This window comes from Peromyscus californicus, unplaced genomic scaffold, assembly GCF_007827085.1.
Source record: "Peromyscus californicus insignis strain IS unplaced genomic scaffold, ASM782708v3 Scaffold_4__1_contigs__length_199733344, whole genome shotgun sequence".
Taxonomy (NCBI): Eukaryota; Metazoa; Chordata; class Mammalia; order Rodentia; family Cricetidae; genus Peromyscus; species Peromyscus californicus.
The window spans coordinates 19,390,947-19,417,585 of NW_026294562.1; the positions used below are offsets into that span (position 1 = coordinate 19,390,947).

General features: G+C 40.8%; 1 protein-coding gene across 2 annotated transcripts in view; it reads left to right on the plus strand.

Annotated features, from left to right (window-relative positions):
• Window positions 1-26,639, plus strand: part of Hpse2 (heparanase 2 (inactive)) — a 669,816-nt gene that overhangs the window by 521,547 nt on the left and 121,630 nt on the right. For both annotated transcript variants that reach the window (XM_052713473.1, XM_052713474.1), the window contains 2 exons: window positions 15,121-15,227; window positions 19,880-19,994. In XM_052713473.1, the coding sequence (XP_052569433.1) occupies window positions 15,121-15,227; window positions 19,880-19,994 (222 nt within the window). The remainder of the gene's footprint in view (window positions 1-15,120; window positions 15,228-19,879; window positions 19,995-26,639) is intronic.

A 26,639-nucleotide genomic window follows, 5' to 3' on the forward strand; every position in this document is an offset into this window, starting at 1 on the left:
TGGTTTTGAGAGCTAATGATTCTGATCCATATTTACATCATTCTTAGGTATCTTAGAATCAGCCATGTAAGAGTTGACTTTTGTAAAAAGGAAGAGAAAAATTAAATTGTATTAAGCAATTGCATGTAAGTCTTCCCAGCAAGACCCCTTTAGTTATTGGACCAATCCAGATAACCAATGGTGCCCATTAGAAACATGCCCGGTCTTGTTCTTGACACTCTGGTTTAGTGTGGCTAGAGCTGAGAGCTCTACCTTGAATAGTAGTCATCTGTCTAGTGATTGTGTGTGTGTTACAGGATATAGGGTCACATTTTGAGGTATACTATATTCATTCATTCTGAATAATGAGGATCTTGTAAGTTCCACTAGACCTCATCAAAATACATCTTCTGCTGTCCAGTAATGTTCTTTTCTAGAAATTTGCACTCTGTGGGTACTCAGCTATCCTTTTGAGCAGATAAAATACTTCTCAATAAGTAGTCCCTCTGTAAATATGGGATGGATGAATAAGTAGACAAATGAATGAATGGTTCATGTTTAAAACTATCTCTGAGAGAAAATTCTACTTGAAGCCATCATAGAAAAGCACCATTGAGAACTAAAGTGGAAGTCTGAACCTTTTTTATATTCTCATGCTAATGTCTTACTCAAATAACATACAGTCTCCATGTTCACTTGTTCGTGGGGAATGTTAAAGCATGGGAACTCTCAAAACTCCTGGATTTCTATATCCTAATGTAATCACCATGGGACAGGGGACATTGACCAGAACCTTTTTCTATCACTGCCTTCTATTAGACAAGAAGAACTAAATGATCTGAAATATTTCTGCCAGTCTGTTTGACAACAGTTAGTGAAAAGTATTGCAAGCACCATGCAAAGTGCCAGATGCTGGAGATAGAAAATAGAATAAAATGTGGCCTCAAGGAATTCAGTTTTAATATTTGACTAAGTTGGAACATGTTGCCTGGTGCAACAGAATATCAACCTTTTGTTGATCATGGTAATACATGCCTATAACCTAGCCCCTGGAAGTCTGAGGCAAGAGGATCATGAGTTGGAAGCCAATCTTGGCTGATGAGACTTAGCCTCAAAATCAAACAAAAATCAACCTACAGAATGTTACAGTTTTCTAGACTCACTGTGCTAATTCAAGTGTTGCTCTCTAGAAGAACTTTTCTTTTATTCCTTTACTCGTAAGTTAACTCTCTCAGGCAATATACTTCAGACAGCCTTCTAAGTGTTTGTATTACAACAATGTACAAGATAGTCAAGTCCCTTTATTTTTGGTTCTTCTATCTTTGAACCCAATTAAAAGATTGTCATTAGTAATAATATTGACCAAGAGAGACAGTTCTAACTGTATTCACGTTATTATTTAAGTGTAGCAAGTGAGTATAAGTTAGAACAAAGACGAAGGTGTTCTCTCTCTGCTTCGCCCTTTCTCTCTGCGTGGCCCTTAATCATCACAGAACATTCAAAAGCTAAAGGAGCAAAACTTACTTCCTGGTTTATGTAGGGTCCCAGAAATATACATGAAAGAATTAAAACCCTATGGAAAATTGAGATTCAAGCCTTTAAAAATATGCCTGATGCCCTTGAAGTGGCCTCCCACTTCAGGAAGAAATAGTGGAAGCCCTCAGGAGGAATGACCTATAAGTAAAAGGCTCCTGGAAGGGAGGGCTAGATTTAGCAGCAAGATCAGGCATCATCTTTTGGCCATAGAAACATAACCTGCCCAGAGGTCCTTTCAAGTCATGGACTCTATTCTGGTTTTCTATGGCTGTATAAGCAATCACTCCAAAACTTCATGGCAAAAACAGTTGTTATGTGATGGAACAGATAAGTGGGAATTTGCACAGAGCATAGCAGGGATAATTTCTCTGCTCCATGGTAGCTGAAACTGTTAGCTGGAAGATTTTATGGCTGAGGTGCATCAAGATTGTCACATAAGATTAATCAGAAGTCATTTTTACTCAGCTGGTGGCAGCTTTCACCTTAGTTGGGGCTGAGAGCCAGAATATCCATAACTTTATTTCTTTACCTATAAAGTGAAGATGCTAAGAATTCTACATTCCCTCTTTTTTAAGGAAGTTAGGAAGGTCACACACAGCTGGTCTGTTAATTCATATTAAGCAATAGTTGTTGTTGTTGCTACTTTGTTAGTTATTGCACTTGTTTTAATAATTTTTGTGACTATAAATGCTCCATACTACCTTTATTCTCCATTTGTTCTTTGCCTTTTTTCTCTTTCCTCTTTCTTTGAACCCTAGAGAATATAATAGGTGATATTTTTGGCACCTGAAAGGCAATGACTCAATTGCTAAAAGCAGCTGTGGTTTCCAAATTTGGATTGCCATTTAGAGAAGAATTCTGTTTTCTCAGCAGTCAGTGAATTATCAGGTTAGAAGAAAATCTATATGATACTTTTGGAAACCAGTGAAATGTCTGGACAACCCACACCTTTGGATGAGCACACACTCCTTTCCATTAGAACAAGAATAATCATCTGTACTGGGAGGGGAGTCAAAGGAAAGAACTGAGACTCACAGTGCAGAGAAGGTCAAATGGGAAAGTGAGAGACATTTAGGACACAATGCAGATGGTATAGTGTGGAGAGCTGGGCTGACTCCAAAACAGTGACGTAAGAACCAAGAAGAACCACTTTGGCTCAACTCATTTGGACTCTATGATTTGTGTCTTCATCTCCTGGAGGAATCAGAGGAGGAAATAACACTTTTTACATTATTTTCAGCAATTCAATAAGCACAGGAAGGAGTTGGTGAAATCCCAGTCAGGAGGAAAGTATTTCCACAAGTACTGTCCATATGATTGCAGTTTGAATATGAAATGAACTGCAGCGGGCTTCCTCCATATTTGAAAAGTTAATTCCACCTCCTTCCTTTACACCCTTCTCCATTCATGTATCAGTGTTTGTGCCGTTTGTAGTGTTTTCCAGACTTCTGAAAATATGAGGGTGAGCAAAACTAACGTGATGCTTGTCCTCACAGACCTTACAGTCTAGTGGGGGAGAGCAGTTACCGAAGCAGTTGATAATGGAGTGCAATGATGGTTGTGATAGTGTGATATGGGAACTCATCGTGGCATGTATCCATCTTTCTGGTTTTTCGAGACAGGGTTTCTCTGTGTAGCTTTGGTGCCTGTCCTGGAACTCACTCTGTAGATCAGGCTGGCCTTGAACTCACAGAGATCTGCCTGGCTCTGCCTCCCCGAGTGCTGGGATTAAAGGTATGCGCCACCATTGCCCAGCTCTGTATTTGACATCTATTAACTGTTTATTTTGTAGCCTATGCAAAGTTTCTTTCTAACCACCCAGGATTAGAAATGCTTTCAAAGAAGAATAGCAGTGTTCTTAGTAAGAGGGTACCAGTGTGTTCTTAGTGAGAGGATACCAATGTGACCCCACAATTAGTTGGTATGGGGTGACTGCCCTGGAAGTGAGGGTTGGGTGAGAATTTTCAAGCTTTCGTGGTATCAGACAAGGGATGGTGGAAGAGAACAAGGCTTCTGAAGACTTGACTTTGATGCATTGCGCTCCATTCCAGTTGTTCTCTAGAGAGGGACAGTGCCAGGGATGGCAGTGTGGAAGAATATGCCACCTGTGGGCAGTTGGAGGAATAGGCATTTAGAGCCAAGGCGTCTTCAGTAGAGGGGGCAACCTGAGGAGCTTACGACAGTTCAGCATAGAAGTAAGAGGATGTAGTGCTTGTCCTAAACAAGAATAAAATCACCACTGAATCATCATCCTTGGTGGAGTCGGGCATTTGAGTGGGCAAAGCATCCGGTAGCCTCAAATGTTGGTTAGTCAGAGAAAAGGACGGAAAAGGAAGCAGCCAGTAACTGCTTTCTGTTCTGTCTTCACCATCACTCATCAGTGCTTTAGGACTCTGGAACATTCTTCCTTGTTTTCTTTCATATGCTCAAAATGGCATTGCCTCCATACTGACTCCATCCTGTCCATGTGTTCTTATCTTAATATTTTGTTGTCTCATTTCATTCCATTGTTTTTTCTTTAGTTTGGGATAACAAGAACAGAGAGTAACATTTTAAATCCCAAAAATGTCACTGAAACAGACCAACAGTTGATCTAATACCAAAAACCTGGGAAAATATGGTACTCTGTAACAGAAAGAGAATGAAAAAAAATTACATAGACACTCGACAGAAGAAATAAGAGGAGTGTGATGAGATAATGGGATGTCTCGGCTCAGAAACGCTCACCTTGTCTAACTTAAGAAGGACATTTTAAATATGGAGGCAGCTTAGGCAAGCAAAGGCTTGTGGTTCTCCTCAAGCAACAAAATTCAGTCAGAAGGTAACAGAGCCCTAAATGGAACTGTTGAGTGTGTGATATCTGCCCTTGCTGGCTGGGGGTTGTTAGTTATCTTCTTTGAAACTTAGTATTTTCATCAATAAAATATTCTCATTTGCTGACTAAATATTAAACAAAGTCATTATCAAGAAATCCATGGGGCATGAAAAAAAGGGAAAAATACAAAGTTACATTTATGTGCAATAAGATCAAAATCAGAGATAGGTTCAAAAAACTTTAGAACTTAGAAAAAAGAAGGAAACTATCTGGAGTTGAGGACTGTTTCATAGAGAAAATAACATTTAGAACAATCTTCGAAAAAACTACCAGGAAGCGTGGGTGAGAGGGCAGGAAGGAAACAAACCGCAAAAGTATACACCGTTTTCTAAAGCAGGCAGACCATCCTGCCTGGGATTTACACGGAAGGAATGGAGAATGGGGAGCTAAACGCTGGTTGTGTGTGGTAGTCAATACCATCTGAAATAAAGCAGTCCGAGTCCTAACCTGTGGTCAGTGCTCACTGCAGGAACATCAGCTACAAGTCACTTCCTGTTCATCTCTGCTGGTCAGACGGAGCTCTCAGAGAACAGCAACAAAATGGTTGGTTCCCACTGCTGGTAACGCAAGGAGAAACCACTGACGGTTCTTAAAACTGGAGAGGAGTTCCAGAGTTAACCAAGGGCAGCAGGCTGGAGACTGGTCTAGAAGAGAAAGAGGAGAAAGGCAGGAAGACAAGGAAAGACATCGTAAGGCCCAGACTCAGGAAGGAGCAGAGAGGAAGGAGAAGAGTCAGCTTTATCCCCTCCTCTTCCGGTGAAGTTGGTAGCATCAAGTCAACAGCTACACACAGAGTGGGCAAATTAGGAGCAATACTGAGAGTTCACCTGACCATTCACAAGTACAATGGAGAGTCAAGACTGCTGAAGTGCTAACAGGGTACGTAGGTGAGGAGTAAGGAGCTTCCTGAAGACCAGCTGGATGACTCAGTGGGTGAAGGCGCTTGCCACCAAAACTTGTCACCTGAGTCCAACCCCTAGAACCCACATGCTGGAAAGGAGAGAACTGACTCCCTCAAATAGTCCTCTGACCTCCACGTGCACACGGTCACACACACACACACACACACACACACACACACACACACACACACACACACACACACAGTATGTAAAGAATATTAGAGTGTGTTTTAAAAACCAAGAAGAGACTTCCTAAAGCAGTCCTTTGTGACCAGCAGTATAGGAGGCTTGTTCTGGTTCCACAGAGAGCAACCGCTCTTCTGAAGTTCAGGGGAAGGTTGACTCCCAAGTCCATGAGATCCTGGAATTAATGGGCTCCAGCTTCTTTCGGAGGGTGGGCCCCCTGCCAGGGCTGATTAGCCCAGCTGGCCTGTCCACTGTTCCTGTTTTATTGCTTCCTTTCTCATTAAGGAAGGTGTTGGTTTGGATAACCATAAACAACATGTCTGCTGCAACAATGCTACCGTCTCTCGCACGGCCAGCGCCTGAAGCCAGGTCCTCAGGAGTCTTTTCAAAGATGGAGATTGCAGCTTTCGAGGGGGGATAGCAAGGAACTAGAGGAAAAGGAAGATCAGGTTTGGAAAATGTGCCCCATAGATGGTTATGTTCTTATTTTATTTTTTAAAAAATCAAGACTCTTTCCCCAAAGTGTGCTCCTCTTCCTCTCTCCCCCACCTTACCCATACACCTCTACACCTCTACCCCTGCCTCAGTATGTCTCATCCGTATAGAGACACCAAACATTTTTAACTCAGTCTCCACTTCTGAAATGTAAGATAATGGAACTGGAAATATCAAATATTTCCAGAATAAAAGAAGAATTAAAACTTATACTTCTAGTAGATGGGAAAATGAGCAGCTGATGGCCACTGAATGGACTTTTCTTTGGGTGCCTCCAAGCTTCTTGACCACATGGGCCCCAGGACTGATTTTGGGAACAAAAGAGTTGGAAGGGAGCTAGGCAGCCAGCCTCCTTCTAAGCTTGCTCAGGTAACATCAACCCCTGTCCCCTCCCCAGTGTATCCTGAGAATAACCTTCATTGGCACATCATTTCTCACCAGGAGCCCTTTCACTTTCCAAAGTCCTCGCCTTTTCTCTTTCCAGCACAGGGAGAATCATATTTACTCAGAAAACCACAGTTTTGAACCATAGCCCTTGGTTTCTTAGAGTTTCATTTTCTGAGGGAATTTTGCAGCTGGTTCCATCTGCTTTTTCTGTTTTATTTTTTCCCTTTTTGTTTGTTTGGTTTTTCTCCTCTTTAGCCCAAGCTAATTTTCTCCCCAGGCTCAACTAGCGCCCAGCCTCAACATCCATACCACCACCACACTTCACCATGCTGGCCTTCTCTGTTCTTGGAAGAGTCCCAGTTCATCAAATTTCCCACCATGTCCTCAACAGAAAAAGCATAGAAAACATTTGCTCATTTGTGTTGACTCCTTAAACTTTCAACATCAGTGCTTTTAGGAATTTCTCCCTGGTCAGATAACTGCTTTAGTTTATATCCAAGTTTTACTTCACTGTGTAGTTTTTGTTCATGTGGGTAACAGGATGCTTATGCTGAGAGTAGGTGAGTATATGCTACCTATACTCCATATATATGTGTGTGTATATATATATATATATATATATATATAAATTATGCTTATGTGTATTATCCATGTGAATTTTAAATCCTAAACTCCCTTTCCTAGTGCTTAACATATATCTGGGATATTACCCATTAACCCAAGTTATTTATCAGAGGGAAGAGCAATCAGTGTGGATATTGAACTTTTCAAACACAAATTCATGTAACTTGAACAAGGAGAGAAATTCTGAAAATATTTGGGTTTAAGTGCTTACTATACATCAGGAACTGTTTTTAAGTTCTTTTACAAATGTCAGTTAGCTAAAGCATAAATACACTGAGGTAGGTATTCTATTCTATTCTACACTAGAACACAAAGAAGTAGTCTTAAATATTCAAGGTCACACAATGAATATACAATAATGATTGAAATGCAGGACTCTATCTCCAGAGTCCATGCCTATAACAACCACTGAATACTACCTCACCAATCATAATGCTGCAGGAAGAGCTAGCTGAGGCTGAACCCAGGGCTTCATGCAAGCTGAGCATGTGCTTTGTACCCTCAGCTCTGAGAGCAAAAATTAAAGATGATTTTCTTTTCATTCTTCCTACATTCAGAAGAGAATTCAGATTAACTTTTGTCTTTTGTATGAGTGGACAGTGTAGGATCCTGTATACATAGTTTTTATAATTCAAACATTTTCTGGAGTCATAGCTTCATTTACAAGAGGTAGGTTTTGAACTCTTTGAAATAAAACCATCTCATACAAATTACCCCTCCAAGTTCAGCATACCACTTTCAACTCCAAGTGTTGACAGCAAACTTGCTTACAGTAGCTGGACATGACGATCTTATTTTCAAGGTAAGAACATCATAACGATTCTTCATAAAGTTCTTGGACATTCAAATCACGTTGGATGATAGTTTGCCTTTAAGTCTTGTGAGTTTGTTGAGTTTCATATATAAGTCACATGTTGCAAGAGTTAGGATTTCTCTTTTCCTCTCAGAAATCAAGACTTGCTACACCAAAGCTTAGAAAATAAATGAGCAGTGTTCTTGCTTAGGTCTTTCGTGTTCTTACAGGTTTTCACTGTATATCTCTGTTTTTCCTAGTCTCTAGATGTGTATTTTCAAGCAACACGTGGCTTCTGATTTTTTGACCTGTGCAATCACCCTTCCTTAAGTCCTACAGTTTCCTTCAAGAGTGGGGTTTACTGTGAGCCGGTACAAGGGAGGGCTGGTGCATCAGCCCCTAGGTGTGACTCGAGCCCTATTTTCAGTGAAGCCCAAGCTCTGTGCCAGGTACTCTGATAGGAAGTCAACACTTAGTAAGGCTGAAGGGTGTGGTAGAGAGATGACTGAGCAATTAAGACCAAGTACTACTCATGGACCAGAGGACTCAAGTTCAGTTCCCAGAAGCCACATTGAAGAGCTCACTACTGCCTGTAACTAACTCCAGGAAGATCAAAGGCCAGAGGCAACCACAGGTATCTGCACCCACATGCACATAGACAGACAGACAGACAGACAGACAGACAGACAGACACACACACACACACACACACACACACACACACACACACACACACACATATACACACACACACAATTTTAAAGTAATAATAAATATTAAAAAGAAAAGATGACTGGGTTTCCTGCCCTCAAACAGGTCATAGTTCAAGGCTTCCTGGAAGCATCATGAATGGTTTAGATTCCCACTGCCAATAGGAATTGTAGGCATATCTGGACTAGATCTCTGAATTCATGCATCACCTTAAAGGGCTCCTATAAATCAATGTTCACCCACTGGGTCCACATCCCTTTCCACTAGCTCAGGATTATCCTGTCACTGGCCTCATGTTATTTATTCTTTCTTAAACAGCTGGGACCCTTAGTACAATCCTGTCAGGTATTATTCCATCTATATATAAGGACATTGAAGCTCAAAGTGGTCATAGAAATAACAGAACCTTTAATTTGTGTATCATGTTACAGGTTTCACAATCCTTTTAAGACATGTGTATGACCTCATAGCAGCTACAGTGACCTGACATAAGTCAGATCAGACCCCTCTCCTGCTTAAATCCCTCCAGGAGCCTCCGTCACACTCAGAATGAAAGCACCCTCCTTTCTTCTCTGACCTCATAGGTTCAATCTTTCATCTTTGTATGTACTGTACTCCAGATGGCCTTCCTTTTGTGTTACAAGCAACGGTCCTGTTTTTACCCTATATCCTTTGTCTGTGCTGTTCCTTTGGAAGCATCAATGACCTGGCTTCCTCTTCACCAACTCTCAGTTCAGATACCGCCTTGCAGAAGGCTCTTCACTGATGACTGTCAAAAGCATTCTTGCTGACAAGCTCCTCCCTAGCATTGTATTGTCTTTTTTTCTTCTTGACTCTTATTCCTCTTCTTTATTTGTTTACTAATTGTTACTTTCCTCACATGACAACAGTATAAAGCAGTGGCAGTACACCTGCCTGTAGCTAGAGTTTTCCTGCCTGGCCCACAGTCAGGACAAATCTCTGACACCCGCCAGTCCCACAGCCATTCAGACCCAACCAAATAAACACAGAGACTTATATTGGTTACAAACTATATGGCCGTGGCAGGCTTCTTGCTAACTGTTCTTACAGCTTAAATTAATCCATTTCTATTAATCTATACCTTGCCACATGGCTTGTGGCTTACCGATACTTTACATCTTCCTTGTCCTGATGGCGGCTGGCAGTGTCTCCTCACCCAGCTTCCTGTTCTCTCAATTCTCCTCTCTCTTAGTCTCGCCTATACTTCCTGCCTGGCCACTGACCAATCAGTGATTTATTCATTGACCAATCAGCAACACGTTTGACATACAGACCATCCCATAGCACCTGCCCCTAGAAGTCTGGTTAGCATTTAGCAGGTGGTTAATAAATGTTTGTTGAAGTAATAAATTAAAACACTTGATAATGCCTCAATGTTTTTTAATGGAAATCTTTAACTCTTTCTACCTATTTTTAAAATATCCTCCCTAGGTGATTTAACCCACTTCTGTTGTTTATTATATAATTTTAATTATTCCCTACCAATCCAGATCTTTGTTTCTGGGATGATACTCTCAATGGTGTTTTTAACCTTTATTTGTACCCCACAACCCGTTTAATTGTAGCTTCTATAATCAAACACTTGCTTTAAAAAAATAGTTCTTTGAGAGTTTTGTACAGTGTGTTTTAATCATATTCACCCTTCTCACAACTCTCGAAAATCCACCCACCTTTCCTGCTCACCCAACTTAGTGTCCTTTATTTTAAACCCATCAAAACTAGTCTGGGCTGCTCACATATTCTGGGTGTGTGTTCTTCCACGCAACACTGTCAACATTACCAAGGGCGACACTCATAAAGAAAGCTGTCTCTCCCTTTCCTAAAAGCCAGTAGCTCCACAGATGGGGTAGAATTTTGTGCCTCACTTCCAGTTCCTTGCTGAGATTCTCTGAGTTGGGTTTGCATAGGTTTTGTACAGACTGTTGCAACCACTGTCAGTTCATATTTATAGCTGCCCTGTTGTGTCTAAAAGACACTGACTCCTTGTAGTCATCTACCACATCTGGCTCTTATACTCTTTCCTCCACATTCTTCCACAAAGATCCCCACGCCTTGGTGAAGAGGAGATATAGTGGATGTCCCTTTTAAGGCTGAACATTCTACAGCCTCTTATTCCTTGTATCTTTTGTGGGTCTCTGTTTTAATCACCATCTATTGCAAATAGAAGCTTCTCAGATAAGGGTTGAGAGATGCATTAGTCTATGAGTATAATATTATGTGGAATCAGTTTAGTACTATGTTCATTTATCAGCATAATAGTAATAACCTCTTCCCTGGGGCCTGTAATTTGTCTAACTGTAGGTTCTTGGCCTGATGATGGTGCCAGGTATGGGGTTTCATCTTATGATGCAATCAGATAGTGGTTGGTTATTCCCCTGATGTTCATGCCACTATTATACTAGTTAGTGTGTCTTTCTAGACCAGTTATTATTATAACTCATGGGGTTCAACAGGTTATAATCAAAGGCAATCTTAACCTCTGACTGTTAAGGGCCAAAAAGGCACGCATCCACATTATAAAATACTAATACATTTTAATATATTATTTTCAGAAGACACTTAGTGTTGCTTGAGTTTTCCTGCCTGGCCCACAGTCAGGACAAATCTCTCTCACCCGCCAGTCCCACAGCCTCTCAGACCCGACCAAGTAAACACAGAGACTTATATTGGTTACAAACTGTATGGCCATGGCAGGCTTCTTGCTAATTGTTTTTATAGCTTAAATTAATCCATTTCCATTAATCTATACCTTGCCACATGGCTCGTGGCTTACCGGCATCTTCACATGTGGCTTGTCATCATGGCGGCTGGCAGTGTCTCTCTGACTCAGCCTTCCACTTCCCAGCTCTATTCTTCTCCTTGTTTGCACCTTTTGGGGTCTAATTTTTTGTAGCTCTATTTTATATCCTAAATAATTAATAGAATCTCCTCTTTGTATCTTTTCAGGAGCAATTTGTAATCCCCAGCAAGGCAAAATTTTCTTTACTTCTTCAAACATTCTTTCTAAAGTATCTGCATTTGAGTCAGCTAGTAAAATATCATCCATATAATGATAAATTATAGATTTATGAAATTTTTTACGTATCACTTCCAATGGCTGTTGTACAAAATATTGGCACAGAGTTGGGCTATTCAACATTCCTTGTGGGAGAACTCTCCATTGAAATCTTTTAACTGGTTGAGAATTATTGTAAGTAGGCACTGTGAAAGCAAATCTTTCTCTGTCTTTTTCTTGTAAGGGTATTGAAAAGAAACAGTCTTTTAAATCAATAACTATGAGAGGCCATCCTTTTGGTAACAGAGTAGGCAAAGGAATTCCAGATTGTAGAGAGCCCATTGGCTGAATTACTGATTGGTCAGTGGCCAAATCAGTGATTTATTTATTGACCAATCAGCAACACATTTGACATACAGACCATCCCACAGCAACTTAGAGTTGATCTATTCCAAGCCCATACCTTCAAATATTAATGAAGTCCAACGTAATGATTTCCAAAAGTCAAAGCTAACTTGGGATACATACCAGAAGTCTCAGGGTACATTCTTCTTCTTACATTATGATTTTTTGTATGTTTAGATACTACCTCTCCTTTTGCTAATGATTTATATATAGATATATGTTTATAAAATATTTAGACATGGAAAAATAATACCCATGCCATAGCATTCACACTTTTAAAATATGAAAGTCAGTGGGTTCTAGTATATTCATAAAACTTTTAAATCATTGCCATTTTAATTTTAATACATATCCAAGATTCACAAAGAAACCTCATACTCATTAGTAAGTCACTCTCTCTTGTCCCTCACCTTAAACTTCCTCCTCTTTTTCGACTTTGTGAAACTACTAATCAACTTTGCACCTCTATGGACTTTCTAGAACATATTCTGGCTGTTTTAAATACGTGGATTTATATAAATTCATATAATACATGACCTTTTATGTTGGGTTTCTTTCACTTAGCATAATGTTTTCAGAGCTCATCTGTGCTTTAGTTTTATCATTTTGTTTGACTTACCTAAACTCTCTTTCTCTAGTATCCTTGCTAAAATATCTGTCTCTGGGAACAAAGTTAAATTATAAACATCCTGGAAGCTAAAGGTTAAAAAAAAAGCATAAATACATTCTTCAGCTTTAATTAATTATAAAGGAAGCAAAAAAATTATTGCATGCACAGATACAGTGTGTTTTAAGGAATTATATATAAATATAGTTTTCAACTTCACTATGTGATTCTTCTTTTAATCAGTTAAAGTATTTCTCTTGTTTTCTTTTTTTTATGATTTCTAATTCCCTTTGGGATGGACATTCTGAGCAGTGTTAAAAAGAGTGAGAGAATTACTTTGCAATATACAAGATGTAGGCCCTGATGGCTCTTTTCTTTCCATGTACAAAGATGGTTAGGAGAGTGTCGTCTTATCTGGACCAATAGAAATTGAACCTTTGCTTTGTGCTTGCTAAGCATATGACCTATAACCTTTGACAATATGCCAATGTGGCCTCCACCATTAATTCTCATTCTTCCATTCTTGGCTAGAATCCTTACTTCCATCTAATTTATTTTGCAATTTATTTATTTTGCAATTTTGTTTCTGAAAAACTCAGTAACTTTGCCAATATCAATTTTAAGTGAGTTATAAAACAATGCAAATCCTCTCCTAAATGGGAATGGAACAGTTGTAGGAAGCTATACCTAGGAAGAAATATGGTCACTTGCTGATGCCTACCTGTGGGTTTGGTCACGTGTATGGATATGTATCTCATATTAAATATTTGTATATGTGTTCATATAAATACATCTACACATATTCTTTCTGGGAGCCCTCAGGTACAAAGAGCTAAATTATATTATGTTCTACCTCAACTTACATAATCAGTTCACAGAAGGTCCTGTTTCTGTTTTGTCTGTTTTCTTCCTTTGTGTCTTCGTTATGTGTTTGACATATCCTTAAAAAAATGTGTCTTTGTTCTTTATTGTGTATTAATAAATGGTTATATAAATGGTGTCATACCACTTATCTTATTATGTTACTTTCTTTTTTTAACTTACCTCACTGAAGCTTTAAAGCGTATTTGTGTTTCTGAACTTATGCTGAATATTTTGCTCCAAATGCTGCATAGTATTTCATATTATGCATTGAATACATTTCATATTTCAGTCCTCTAACTATGGACACCTGCCACTGATGGTGACATTGTGAAATCTTCACACTCTTTTCTAGAAACCTGAAGAATAATGGCTAGTGAACATGTCTAGGAGAGGAATTAGAGGGTGTCTACATGCACTATTTTGTCTATCAGCCTCCCTTGTGTATCCCAGAATCCTCCAGCCTTTCTTCAGACCCTAACCATTGTCGCAGCGGCCAGAGCTTGGTGCCAGTGTAGTGCAGCAGGAACCTGCTTCTCGCTCCTTCTCTGGGGTCTCTCTGGACAGAGGCAACAGACATCTGGGGGGTATGCTCAGCTCTCAGCGCTGTCCATGAAATAAGAGGAGGAATAACTTCATTAGGCTACTCCTGACCATCAGGAGACAGACACCACAAGACAAATACTTCCCATTGTGTTACTTGGGGGACAGTTGAACAGTTTTGAGGTTTGCATAAGCTTTGACCAAAATCTCTGTGAGGTTGAGTACAGGTTACCAGCATTGGTGGCCAGTTTGAAAGCACGGCCTCCTATTGTCAATTCTGTGTTTCAGTCCTAGAGGTCACCATTCCTGCCAGTTATTATTATTTCCTCCAATGAACTAGCTGTAGACAAGCCTGCAACTCAGACTGTACTTTCAGAAGCTACTAGTATTACCCAATACAAAAACTGCCTAATTGCTTTCCAGGGCATCTGCACCCTGATCTGAATAGTTTGGCCAACCTCCAACTTGTAGAACAGAGACTGGGTAATTTCAAAACTTCAGAGGGACACATTTTAACAAGGCTTTGCCTCTGCTTGGAAGGCATGCAGCTGTAGTTTCCTGTGCAGATCTGACCCGTGGGTCAGGGTCTTTTCTTTTTATGCTTACTTCAGTTATCTTCAAAATATGGTTGCAATATACATGGCATGCTCATTATACACTTCCCCAGAACATTTTCCTCTCCCTCTCATGGATCATGACTTCTGATACATAGACAGTGTACTTTATTGTAGAAGTGTGGAAATATGGTCCTGAAAAGCATTGCTTCTCAGTACCTGTTACTATAAAAACATGACGTGGTTCATCTTTTCCAGTGAAGGATGTTGCATCCCTAAAGTCATCTTAAACTCTAGAATATGCATTTGTTCTATCACACCATCACTTGGGTTTATTAAAGGAGAAAAATGAACATGTGTGAACACTAATACTTTTGTATGCATGTTGCAACTCACTCTGCCTTCCAGGCAGTCTGCTCCAGAGTCAGCCTTTTAGCTACTGCAATTGACCACCTCTTTTGCTCTTTGCATGGTCTTCCTGTAAAAGGAAAGTAACAGATACACATCTTCATGAAACAAAGCACAAATCATGACTACTTGGGATCAGGGAATGAGAGACACTTCCTTTAGGGAGTGACAGTGCTTCTCATTTGGGAACAGCTTTTACAATCTCATCTATCCTCTTGTGTTTTGGTTTTGTAAACAGGTGGTCAATACATACACTCCAGGAAAGAAAATTTGGCTCGAAGGCGTGGTGACCACCTCAGCTGGAGGCACAAACAATCTGTCAGATTCCTATGCTGCAGGATTCTTGTAAGTAATTCACATTTTCACTCCCAGGAACTTTCAGGAAAGACAGTGAAGCTGTACCACACTCACTAGCCACCGCAAGGCAGAGCTGATTTCCAGTGGAGAGCTGAACCTCTGTTCATTTGTGGAGGTGTTTAACCCTTTACCAACAGTAACTAGTCACTTCTCCAGCTCCTAACACTTTGTCGAACCTAAGTGTCAAAGCACAGATGACAGCTTGAGTAAGACCATGGTTCAAATCCCAGAGTCAGCACCATACATTCTCCCTTCTGCATTTTACTGTAGTTCGGGGAGTCAGGTAACAGCAGCATGGTTTTGTCCTCCAGAAACATGACGAGGGGGACTAGTATGAGTGATAACTGCATTGCAAAGAATGATTATGCTGTAGTAGGTCTTTGAAGTATACTGGATCTACCAGGTGCCAAGTACTGTCTGAAATGCTTTCATACTTTGACAACCAATGAGATTGATGTGAAAGAGAAGCTAGTGTTGTCCTCACATTACAACCAACAAAGCTGAAAGGCAGAGCTGAAGTAAGTTAGCCAAGGGAGCTCATTTAGCTAGTGGCAGAGATCAGACTCAAGCTCAGATGGCCTGCTCCAGAGTCCAGCCTTTTCACCACCACAAAAGAACCACTTCTCTGTCTGTCTCCACAGCCTTTCTATGAAAGAGAAGCGGTGGGCTTGCAGGGAATAAAGAGTCTCCCTGAATGGGGTTATCAGGAAGGGTTTCATGGGAAAGGTGGCGGTTGTGTGGCACGTGGAAAGAGTGCTCTGGTTTTCAGAGGTGAGTGGTGGAACTGACAGCCAGCTCCCTCAGGCTGAAGAAACAGCCCTCAGGGCATAGCAGAGGGCCAGTGCCTACTGTGAGGAGAGCCTTGTTTCAGCAGGGGTGGAATGGAGGCTGAGACTATGATGAGGGTTTATACCAGTTCGTGGAGGGTCTTAAAAACCATATAAAGGAAGTGAGGCCTTCTTCTGGGCTATCCCAAGCCCCTGAAGATTTCAAAGAGAGAGATAACCTGCCAAGCATTTTAAAATTTAGACCTTGTCAATGGTATGCATGGGATCTTGGAAGGGATAAGAAAATGAACTCAAAGGCTCCTGTAGTTGCCTGGAGAATGACTTGAGCCAGAAGCATACAGTTCTGCTTGGCTTGCCAGTGTCGTGCCGCCAGGACAAACCCCTCTGAATCAGAGACTAACCAGATGATAGTTTTCCTGGTCCACTGTGGCCCTTTGGCTCTGGCTTTCTGGCTGAGCAAGGCATGGACTGTAGTTTTTCCTCAGCTGTGTTTCACTCCTCACAGCTGTCTCTAATTAGACAGATGCAGTTCCCTTCCATTGAGACAGCTTCTTACACATTGTGAAGAACAGGTCAGGCTGGCCAAGCAGATGGCATTTTCAGATGGAATCTTGTCAAATGTACATGAAGACAACTGCTCAGTGTAATTCATGGTGTTACTCTGGGGCATCCATGTTTGTAACCTCAGTATCTAATGTTGTGTTTCACAGAGATGTCCAATAAACATGGTTGAAATGAATGAAATGGAGTGAATCCGAATTTAATGCAGTACTGCTGAGAGCCTTCTTTCATAATTTACTCCCTGCTAGTTTGATATGAATCCTGTTGCAAGGGGGAAAAGCCAGGTTGGCAGTCGGTACTAAGGGGACCCCTTGGAATCAGCTCAAGAATGGCTTTTTCTCAGCTGTTGCCAAATGATTTTGCTTTGAGGTCCCGCAAGCAGCCCAACTCTACTGAATGTTTTCCTGAACACTCTTCCCTTTAAGGAGAATGGTGTGAAGTAAGAAGTACCACAGACCTTCATGGAGGCAGCTGAAACAGAGACCTCCCTTTGCCTGAGCATCAGCCAGACAGCCATAGAGTTCTCCATGGACTTTGCAGATGAACATAATTGTCGATATTTGGGATGTAGTTCAAATTATCAGTGCTTGGTTGACAGAGATCAGATGAATCTAGTTCACTCTGCTCCTGGTCTTCTGTCTTACTTCCTGTCATCCATACCATCTGAGCTCCACAGGCAGCACATAGCAATGTGCCGTGTTCTTAAAGGGATGTCAGTTGCTTCCTAGACAAATGATATAGCATTCTAAGAAGGTTCAAGCAGCTAGAAAGCATGTGAAAAGGTGGCCTTTTCCCAGGACCTTTTCAGTATATCACCTAACAATGTAATTCCTAGGGCATGTGCAAATGCGTGCATGAATCAGAATTCTCTGCTAATGAGGACTCAAAGATAGTGCAGCCCTGACAGTCTTGAAATTCTTTGCAATACTGCAAATTCGTCTTGATAGGATGCTGTGTCTCCAGCATCTAGCAGCATGCAATAATATATAGTAGGTGCTCAATAAACACCCATGAATAGATACTGAACAAGTTTTGTGTATGTATGGGATCATTGTACATACACAAAACACCAAGAGACTGTCCTGTGTTGCTGTACAGATGGTGCTGATGGAGGGGCTCATGCATATATTCAGATTTTATTTCTTTTTTTTTCTTTTCTGGTTTTTTTTTTTTTTTTTTTTTTTTTTTTTTTTTTTTTTTTTTTTTTTTGGTTTTTCGAGACAGGGTTTCCCTGTGTAGCTTTGTGCCTTTCCTGGAACTCACTCTGTAGACCAGGCTGGCCTCGAACTCACAGAGCTCTGCCTGCCTCTGCCTGCCAAGTGCTGGGATTAAAGGTGTGTGCCACCAGCCCGGTGATTTTATTTCTTCTAGAAAGTGAAACTCTCTATTTGCTTTCCTAGATAAATATTAAATATAGACCATGATGTATTTGTACTTTTGAACATGGCAAGAGCTCTGCTTTAGGAGACGTTCCCCCCAGAGATTGATGATGTTACAGCCCCAGCCCAGGGCTTCCTTTGAGAATCCATCTGCTACTGAGCCTCAGGACCAGAGCAAGAGCTGAGTCTATCATCCTGGCTTCACAGACTTGCCAAACTAATGAAAAGAATAAAGGCAAGTAGCTTTGCCATGGGATGTTCCCAAAGTCCTTCAGCTCTCTGGGTCGCAGTGTCCCAGTGTGACAAAACGAACACGACAAAGCTTCTGCTGTGCTGTACACACAATTTCCTTTACTTCAGACTCTTGGTTTTGTGCTTTGCTTTGCTTTGGGATTTGGTTTTGTAACTCTAATTGTCAGTAAATGTGTTCATTTTTATGAGAATAAAATAAAATTGTAAATGTAAAAAAAGATTTGAAAATGTGAACATTATTTATTCATAATATAAGAATTAGAAATGCTCTTTATTCCAGCAAGGAAAAAACTTAATTCTAGAAGTCATGGGTTTGTAGCCCCATATGGTTTCAGATTTGGGAAATCATAACTATGTGTAATTTTTCCCATGTGCTGAATGGTGATTTCCAAAGTTCCTAAAATCTAATTTTATCCAGATAAATGTCAACCTAAACAGTGCTGTGTACCTACAACATGCCAGGAACTGTGTTGGGTGTTCTGAGCCTAAGTTCAAATGCTGTATGATTGAGGACCTATAACTAATGGGGCATAGTGGAGAGAGGGGAATGCTCACCATCACCATGCTGGTGGAGGGCATAAATAAAAAGAGCTCTGTGAAGGTAGAAAGTGATACTGCTGACTAGGATGCAGAGTTTAGAAAAGAACACTTGCTTTGGAGATTAATATGGTAAGAAATTGACCAAATGGAAAGAAATGAGTTAGAGGAGGTTGGGTAGGAAATGCTAAGGCAAAGTTAAAACTTGTGAAGATAAGGGTCAGTACAAGGAAGCATGCTATAGTGGCTGCTCAAAAGTGGTTTTGTGCAACTTAGGCCTATGGAGAATGAAGTCGGGGGGTAAGAGCAAAGATAAAGTGGTATTTCAGCAGTGGCAATACAGAGAGAGGAAACAGTCAATGCCTAAATTGATGAATGAATTGAATGTGTCAGCAACAAAGGCCGAGTCAGCAGGAAGTTTGGTAAGAACCTAGAAGGCAGGCTTTTTAAAAGAGTAGCATGTTGTGTAAACTAGGTACTTTGCATACTCAGGGATAAGTGCATGGTCAATGCAGGTTTCCTAATGTAACACATATGAGAAGGAGATAACAGAACTTAATCTCTGAATAGTTTTTTGTGGTGTTGAGGAAAAACAGTATTACATTGACGGGACAGTGATATATGAGGGAACCAAATGACAAGGCTGTTTTTGCAGAGGTCATAGTCCTATGTAGGTTAGCATCCTGTGAAAAGTGTGTGCACTGTTATAGAGTGAGGAGGCTGAGGATACAAGGTACACTGTGAAATCCTGGGGTTGCACGTTTGTGGCCAGGGAGGATGCATTAGACTTTTAAGTGGTCACAGTATTCATTTGTTAATATTCTAGAAGTAAAATATGACATAAGCTGTGATAACTTTATGACCATGAACAATTCATTTTATTCCCCCAGACTTCAGTTTCTTTTCCTGTAAAATAAAGAGATTAGATCTGAGAATCTTTGAGATTTCTTACAGCTTCATGTTCAGCACCTAAAATGATTTTCTCTTTTAAAGCAACAAATAAATTTGGTGGTGCTTGTGGGGGGGTGGGAGGAGGTAGAGTTTATTTGTGTGTTTTAGCTAATGTTCTTGTAAAATGCCATTTTAAATGTGCTGATGTGGCTTCTTTTCTTTTGCTTTTTAGATGGTTAAACACTTTAGGAATGCTGGCTAATCAGGGCATTGATGTTGTGATACGACACTCATTTTTTGACCATGGATATAACCATCTGGTGGACCAGAATTTTAACCCATTACCAGTAAGTACCTTGGATAAAGATTCCCAATTCATTTCCATATCATTTGGTTCTTTTAATCATGCCTTTTTCCATACTAGGAGAATGTTTCTCCTTCTGCTATTGGCAATCTCTTTCATAAATCAGACAGAGCATTCTTGTCTTTGATTTCATGAACCATTCCATGGGCTTTGGCTTCACTCCCCCCTACCACACACACCTACACAGACATACACACACATACATATATTTATATGTGTATAATATATCAATTCGTTACTATTACTTTAGCAAACTTTGTGCAATTGAGATTCCACATCTCCTTGTGTCCTGTTTGAACTCTGCTTGAGAGTGGATTTTTCCAGATTGTTTTCTTTTAATGCTAATAGGAGACATTAGTTAACGTCAGATGCAGCATGTTGAAAGCAGATGGGGGTATGCTAAGATCAGATAAAATAGGAGCCCATCTCTTAAGGCTAAAGTGCACTTGGAGTTAGATGTTGACCCCTAAGTGATGATGAAGAGATTTTCCCCAAGGCAGCATTCTGAGTGACCTGCTGCATAATCATCAGAGAAGTCTTAGCCCAGAAAAGCTGTTTTTTGTTTTGTTTTCTTTTCTTTTCAGAAAAATCACACAGATGATTATTTGATGTGGGTCTCATATGGTATCATATCATTACATGGTCCTGATGGAAAGACAGACTCCTCTCCCCATCCCTGTGGTTGCCCTTAGAGATGTTTTATTTGACAAGGTCACTGAGGATGAGACAGGGAAAGGGGAACATAATGGCATCCCTAGACCCAGATCCTGTGCCTTCAATTACTGTTGCCTTAAGGGTCCTGGGAATAAACCCAGCCTGGAACAGTTCCTGCCATTTGCTACCCTTTACCTATTTCTACCCCATTGCTTCTACCTTCCAAACCCCAAGTCAAGAGGCCTTCAAGCCCAGAACAAGAAATTGTATGGCCCACAGGAGTATCACTCCCAAGTCTCAAAATTGAAACCAGTTGGCACAATTGTTTTTATGCACAGAACAAGAATACGACTCAAAGTGTGTATGTGAGACTGAGGTAGGAAGGACGGGGAGAGAGTTTTCTACTCAGAACTATAGAGATTTGTTTTGTTTTCATATATCTGTGTAAATAAGCCAAAACAATTAGAAAACTACATTCATGGCATAAATACTAAACAAACATAGAGCACATCTTCTATTTGGCATAAATATAATTAAACATTTTTGAGTAGCAGGAGTTGGGGAGGATGCAACAATGAATAAATAAATAAATAATAGAATATGATGAGGGTTCCTAGATGTAGGTACAGGAGGGGCTTTTCTGAGCATAGGACATATAAGTGAAGAGACAACTGGCGTTCAAAAGGCAGGTATGCAGATTTCCCACAACTTTCTAAGCAGAGCAGAGGCTAACACAAACATTTCACTACAGGAACTAACTTGGCATGTCTGCAGAAACACAGGACCATGAGTGCCTGAGACATGGAAGGCAGGGAAAGACTGGATAGAAATTAAGTAGGCAGGAGTCAGATTGCTCAGGCAATTGAACTTTAATCACAGTACTAAGAAAAATCACTGGAGAGCTTTAACCAGGAAGACATGACCAGTCTAACATAATGCTTCAGGTCCATTTTCAGCAATGCAGATAATATTTACCAATTCACAGATGCAGGATGCTCTTTGATTTGGTATATCAGCAAAACTCCTCTCCTCCTTTTTTTCCTTCTCTCCTTCCTTCATTCAAATTTCATTCATTCATCTTCATCATGTCCTATTTGCTTATTGATAGTTCCTGGCAGTGGATCTCTGTGGTGAACCAAAATGACAAAGTCCCTGTGCAGTGTGGTGAGAAATGGAAAATAAACATATAAGATAATTGTGGTTTATCACAACTGCTCTAAACAAAACCTACTGAGGTAAATATGACTTTATTAATTTTCCTGAAAAAATAATAAAAAGCTGAAGTTCTAGGAATAAGTGAATGTCTAAGGTCAGAGAAGTCACAGTAGCTGGGTCTCCCTGGGTTTTCTAGCTCTAAATCCTATTTTCTGTTTACTGTGCCACATTATTTCCCATGATGCTGACTTAGGTGTCCTTGTCATGGCCTGAGGCAAATTCTGCCTTTTACTTGAGTCTGGAGAGAAAGATGGGTGTTAGAAGGCTAGACAGGCCTCATTTCCAGGGTTGGACCACCTGAGTATCTGATCACATTGCTGTGTGACTGCCCAGGACCATGGCCATGTATACAATAAAGACACAAACCTTTATTCTCCACAAATAAGAGTAACTGCCGGTTCAAAAAAAGCATTGCATAGTAGTCCTCAGTTCATACCTAGTGGCCCCAGAATTCGCATAAGCCTTTAAGATGCTAAAACAAGTTCCATGGATGCAGCCAAAGCCCCGAGTGAGCTGGGCAGCTGCGTTTCTGGAAACATCAAGCTCTAATAAAGAAATCATCCGTAAAAGCACTTAAAAAGGTAGCCAGCTTTCCTTTTTATCTTTCCTTGTGGTAAAAATTCTGCACCTTATAAGTAGGAAACTTGGCAGCTGGGAGAGTGTGTCCTAAGTCTCCCCTGGAAAGAATTTACAAGGCCAGACCAGGGCGTGATCTGAGAGACACTGCTGGCTGGTCTCTAAGATGGGTGATGGAGCTAGACCTGAGGATCATATTGGTTGCCATGTCAGAGAGCTGTGGAATTGATAACTAACATTGCCAATAAAAGCTTGTGGATTTTACATTGTGGTTACATCTCCAGAAGAGTTTGTTAAGAGATTAGAGGATTAGTGAACTGCACTTTACTTTGTCTCCCAGAAAAATAAGTATTTTCTCTTCCCATTCCTTCAAACCCAGCTTAGTATATTTCAGGAAGGAATCCTATTAGCAAATTCTTTTCCGTTTCTGCTGGTGCTCTTGAGTAAATCCAGAAACTGTGAGAGCTGTGCCTCGGGGCTCCTCAGGCCCTGTCCCATACCACCCCTCCCCTTCCTAGTTAGCTTTGCTGCATTCCAGCTCAGCTCTGGCAGGGCCATTCCTAAAGCACCAGTCAAAGGTAAGAGACAATATTGAGACAAGACGACACTTTAAAAGTGGTTTCTAGGAGCTAGGGTGAGGGAAAAATGGTACAGAAGATTTTTAGGGTGGAAATGGTTCTGGATGATACTAAATGGTGGGTACTTTATATGTTGATCCCAAACCACAGGATGGACACCATAGTTAAATCCTACTGCAGAATGTGGGCTTTCTGTGTCACTGATGGAAGCACCGCTCTGATGAAAGACACTGATAATGGAGGAGACAGAGCACGTGTGAGGACAGGAGGCATGGGGGCTGCTCTGTGCCATCCAATCAGTTTTCCTCTGGACCTGAAGACTTCTCTTTTACAAAAGAATTCTAAGAAGTAGGATGAGACAGATGAAGAAGGGAGAAGGAGAAGGGAGAGAATGAGAATGGGTTCTACATCCCCCTGTTCTGCTCAGGAAATAACTTTTCAGCTACATTCCTTGTTTCCTCATGGTTTTTCTGCTAGAAAAGTGGCACCCTCCTCCTGAGAAAAGGAGCACATTTTAGTTCAGCCATGCATTGTCATTCACGCCCGCCCTTCCCGATGGTTCTGTCACTGGGAAAGAGGGGACATGTGAGTCTCCACAGCTAGGCAATCAGTCGTGGACTCCCTTGGGAGTAGACGATGTTTGTGCAGAAGAGATCTGCACATTCAGTGGACAGAGTCCAGACCCCACCAACCCTGGGCACTTCTCCTAGGAGAGGGGTTTGGAATTCAGCTTGTCGCTTTTTTTTTTTTTTTTCCAGATTGTGATTTACAAAGCCTTCAGGAAAAGGAATGGGGACTTAGCAATCTGCGTCCTCCTAACTCCCACGCTAGGGCAGAGGGCAGCAAAAAGAGTCTTCACACAGATGTAATTTAAAAAAAAAAAAAAAAAAAAACCAACAAAAAAAACCCACTGAGCTCTGAGCTCACCATTGTGTGGATATACAGATAAGACATGGTCCTCCATCTGCAGAGCCAATAACCCACTGTGTGTTTGTAAGATTACAGGTCAGTCCTGATTAGGACTACTACAAAGAGCTAGATCATGCTGTCTTAACATGTCTACGCTGGGCATAGGGGTGTAGCTGTGGGCTGTCGGCACTCATTTTTGCTTACTGTTCTTGATGAGTAACAACAAATATTCAACATCCCTGTGCATATCCATTGAACACTCTCTATGTACATTGTTCTGGATACAATCATCAATCATGGATTAGAGCACAACTCAGTACTCTATAGTGAAATTAAACCTATGGTTGCAGTTACTATAGCAACATACTCTGAGCCAAGCCATTGCTGTTCAGCTCTTATTTAGCTTTTGGAAAGAAGCTCTGCTTTTTATTATTCCCAGTTTGGCTTACTTGGTTAGCCTATCTATCACAAAATTGTAGGACAAGTTGTTAAATAATCCTGTCTTTTTTCCCGTTCCTCTAAGGGGACCATCCCCTTAGAGAAGGTACCCCTTATACATAGCATAGCTGAGATATGCAAACAGGATCAACTTAATGCACCCTTTTTCTGGAGGAACACCAAATTACAAACCCATTTATCCCAGTGTAGCTGGATTGACTGAGACTTGAACCATCCAAACAAGAGGTATCACAAGGAGCAACAGAGCCTAGAACTGTGACAAAATTTGTGGTTCCTAGCTCTACCATCAATTATGTATGTGTGTTTGGGTTCTGGTTTCCCATTGATTGAGCTGAATTGAAGATAAAACTGCCTCCCCCTTATACTTCCAAATTCATTGTCAGTATACTTGAAAAAATAATTTAAAGCATAAGATTTTGATTTTGTATTTACATATAAGTAAAGAAAATTATTAGATAGGACTGTATCTCAGGGCAAGAAAATTACAGGCACTTTTTTTCTTCTTTGTAAACCTTTTGTTTGTAAAGTTGCTGCACTCAATAATATTTTTTAATCTGAAAAAGGATATCTTTATTTTAAAAGGCTATGATGAATTAAGTCCTTTAAATAGCCAAGTAAATAGAAATCTTAGCTTTATATGTGTTCCATTCATTCTTATGGATTTATTATAGTCATCATCACGCTGGATGCTGGGCTGAGCTCTGTAGACAGCATCTGCCCTCCAGGAGCTGACACCACAGATACAGACAGACGGTAGAAACGTTAATAGGGACTATGGCAAAAGCATTTTAAGGAATAGGAAAGAACAAAAAAAGGCAGTCTGATGAAGGCGTGCAAGGGCTGTCTTGGACGGCCTTCTGGGAGAGACAATGGCTAGGTGGATTCTCACTAAGTGGCAAGTTAGATGTAAAGAGGCAAGTTTGGGTGGGATTTTCTAAACATGAGCAGTAACATATACGAAGACACAGAAACACTCATTTTCCAGAGAGTCATGGTAGATGAAGTGTGAGTAATTATCTCAGAAAACTTTTCTCATTACTATCCCATGGCCACACAGGGTGTGTGAAAATTGAAGAATTCAAATCTACAAACCTGGAGGTGGTATGGCAGGAGAGGTACAAACCCAGACAAACTAGCCTGCGACCTGTCTCTTAGTGTAACCTTTCTTCTCTTTCTTTCCTTTCCCGTGGGATCCATCAGGAACATGAAAGAAGCAAAACGTACCTGTTTAGGGGTAGCTGTGATGTGAAATCCAATCCTGTCATTAGGGGCCCCAACAAAGACTTTTCCATGCACAGCCTTCTTTGTGAAAGGCTGCTGCTGAGAGAAGGGCAGCCTTGGCTGTGGGATCAATCACTGGGACTCCGGCTGCCTCCGTCAATGGCCAGAGCACCGGGCTGCATGCCCATGAACATGACTCGCTTCTTTCTCCTCTGAGTTCTAAACCAAACCCTGGCTGTTGAGATCAGAGCCTGCACTCTGCACCATCTGACGGGGCAGGCAGCGCTTGGCCCTAATGCTTATACATACAGGCTCCTCTGATTATTATACTGACCATTCTCATCTTTTGTCTATTTATCAACTTGAGCAGTATGCACATTCTGTCAGTAACATGCACTAGTAGTTGTGACAGCTCATCCCTTTGGGAAGTAGAAACAGCTCTGGGCCCAGCATCAGATGGAGCTCAAAATGCAACACAGTAGTTTTCTAGTCATGTGAGCCTTTATTTCCTCTGTGAAAGTGGGTGATAACTGCAGAAGTTGGAGAGCAGGAAGTGTTTGAATTTACTTTTTATTTGTTTTTTTTTTGTTTGTTTGTTTGTTTTTGTTTTTCGAGACAGGGTTTCTCTGTGTAGCTTTGCGCCTTTCCTGGAACTCGCTTTGGAGACCAGGCTGGCCTCGAACTCACAGAGATCCGCCTGGCTCTGCCTCCCGAGTGCTGGGATTAAAGGCGTGCGCCACCACTGCCCGGCTTGAATTTACTTTTTAAAAGTACTGACTTTGAGATCAGACTGACTAGCTTTTCCAATTACCCCCTATATGTACTTGAAATTACTAGAAAACTTCAGTGACCATCAGTTACCGACCCTATGAGAATAGCATCTATCTCAGAGGGTTACAAAGGGTTGGATGAGCCAGTGAATTTGTATCTTTCACCCCATCATAAATAAGCAATGGTTATTAAGTGCTTTTTGTTGTTTATAAAGCTACTTTGTAAGATATAAAATTGCAAATCAC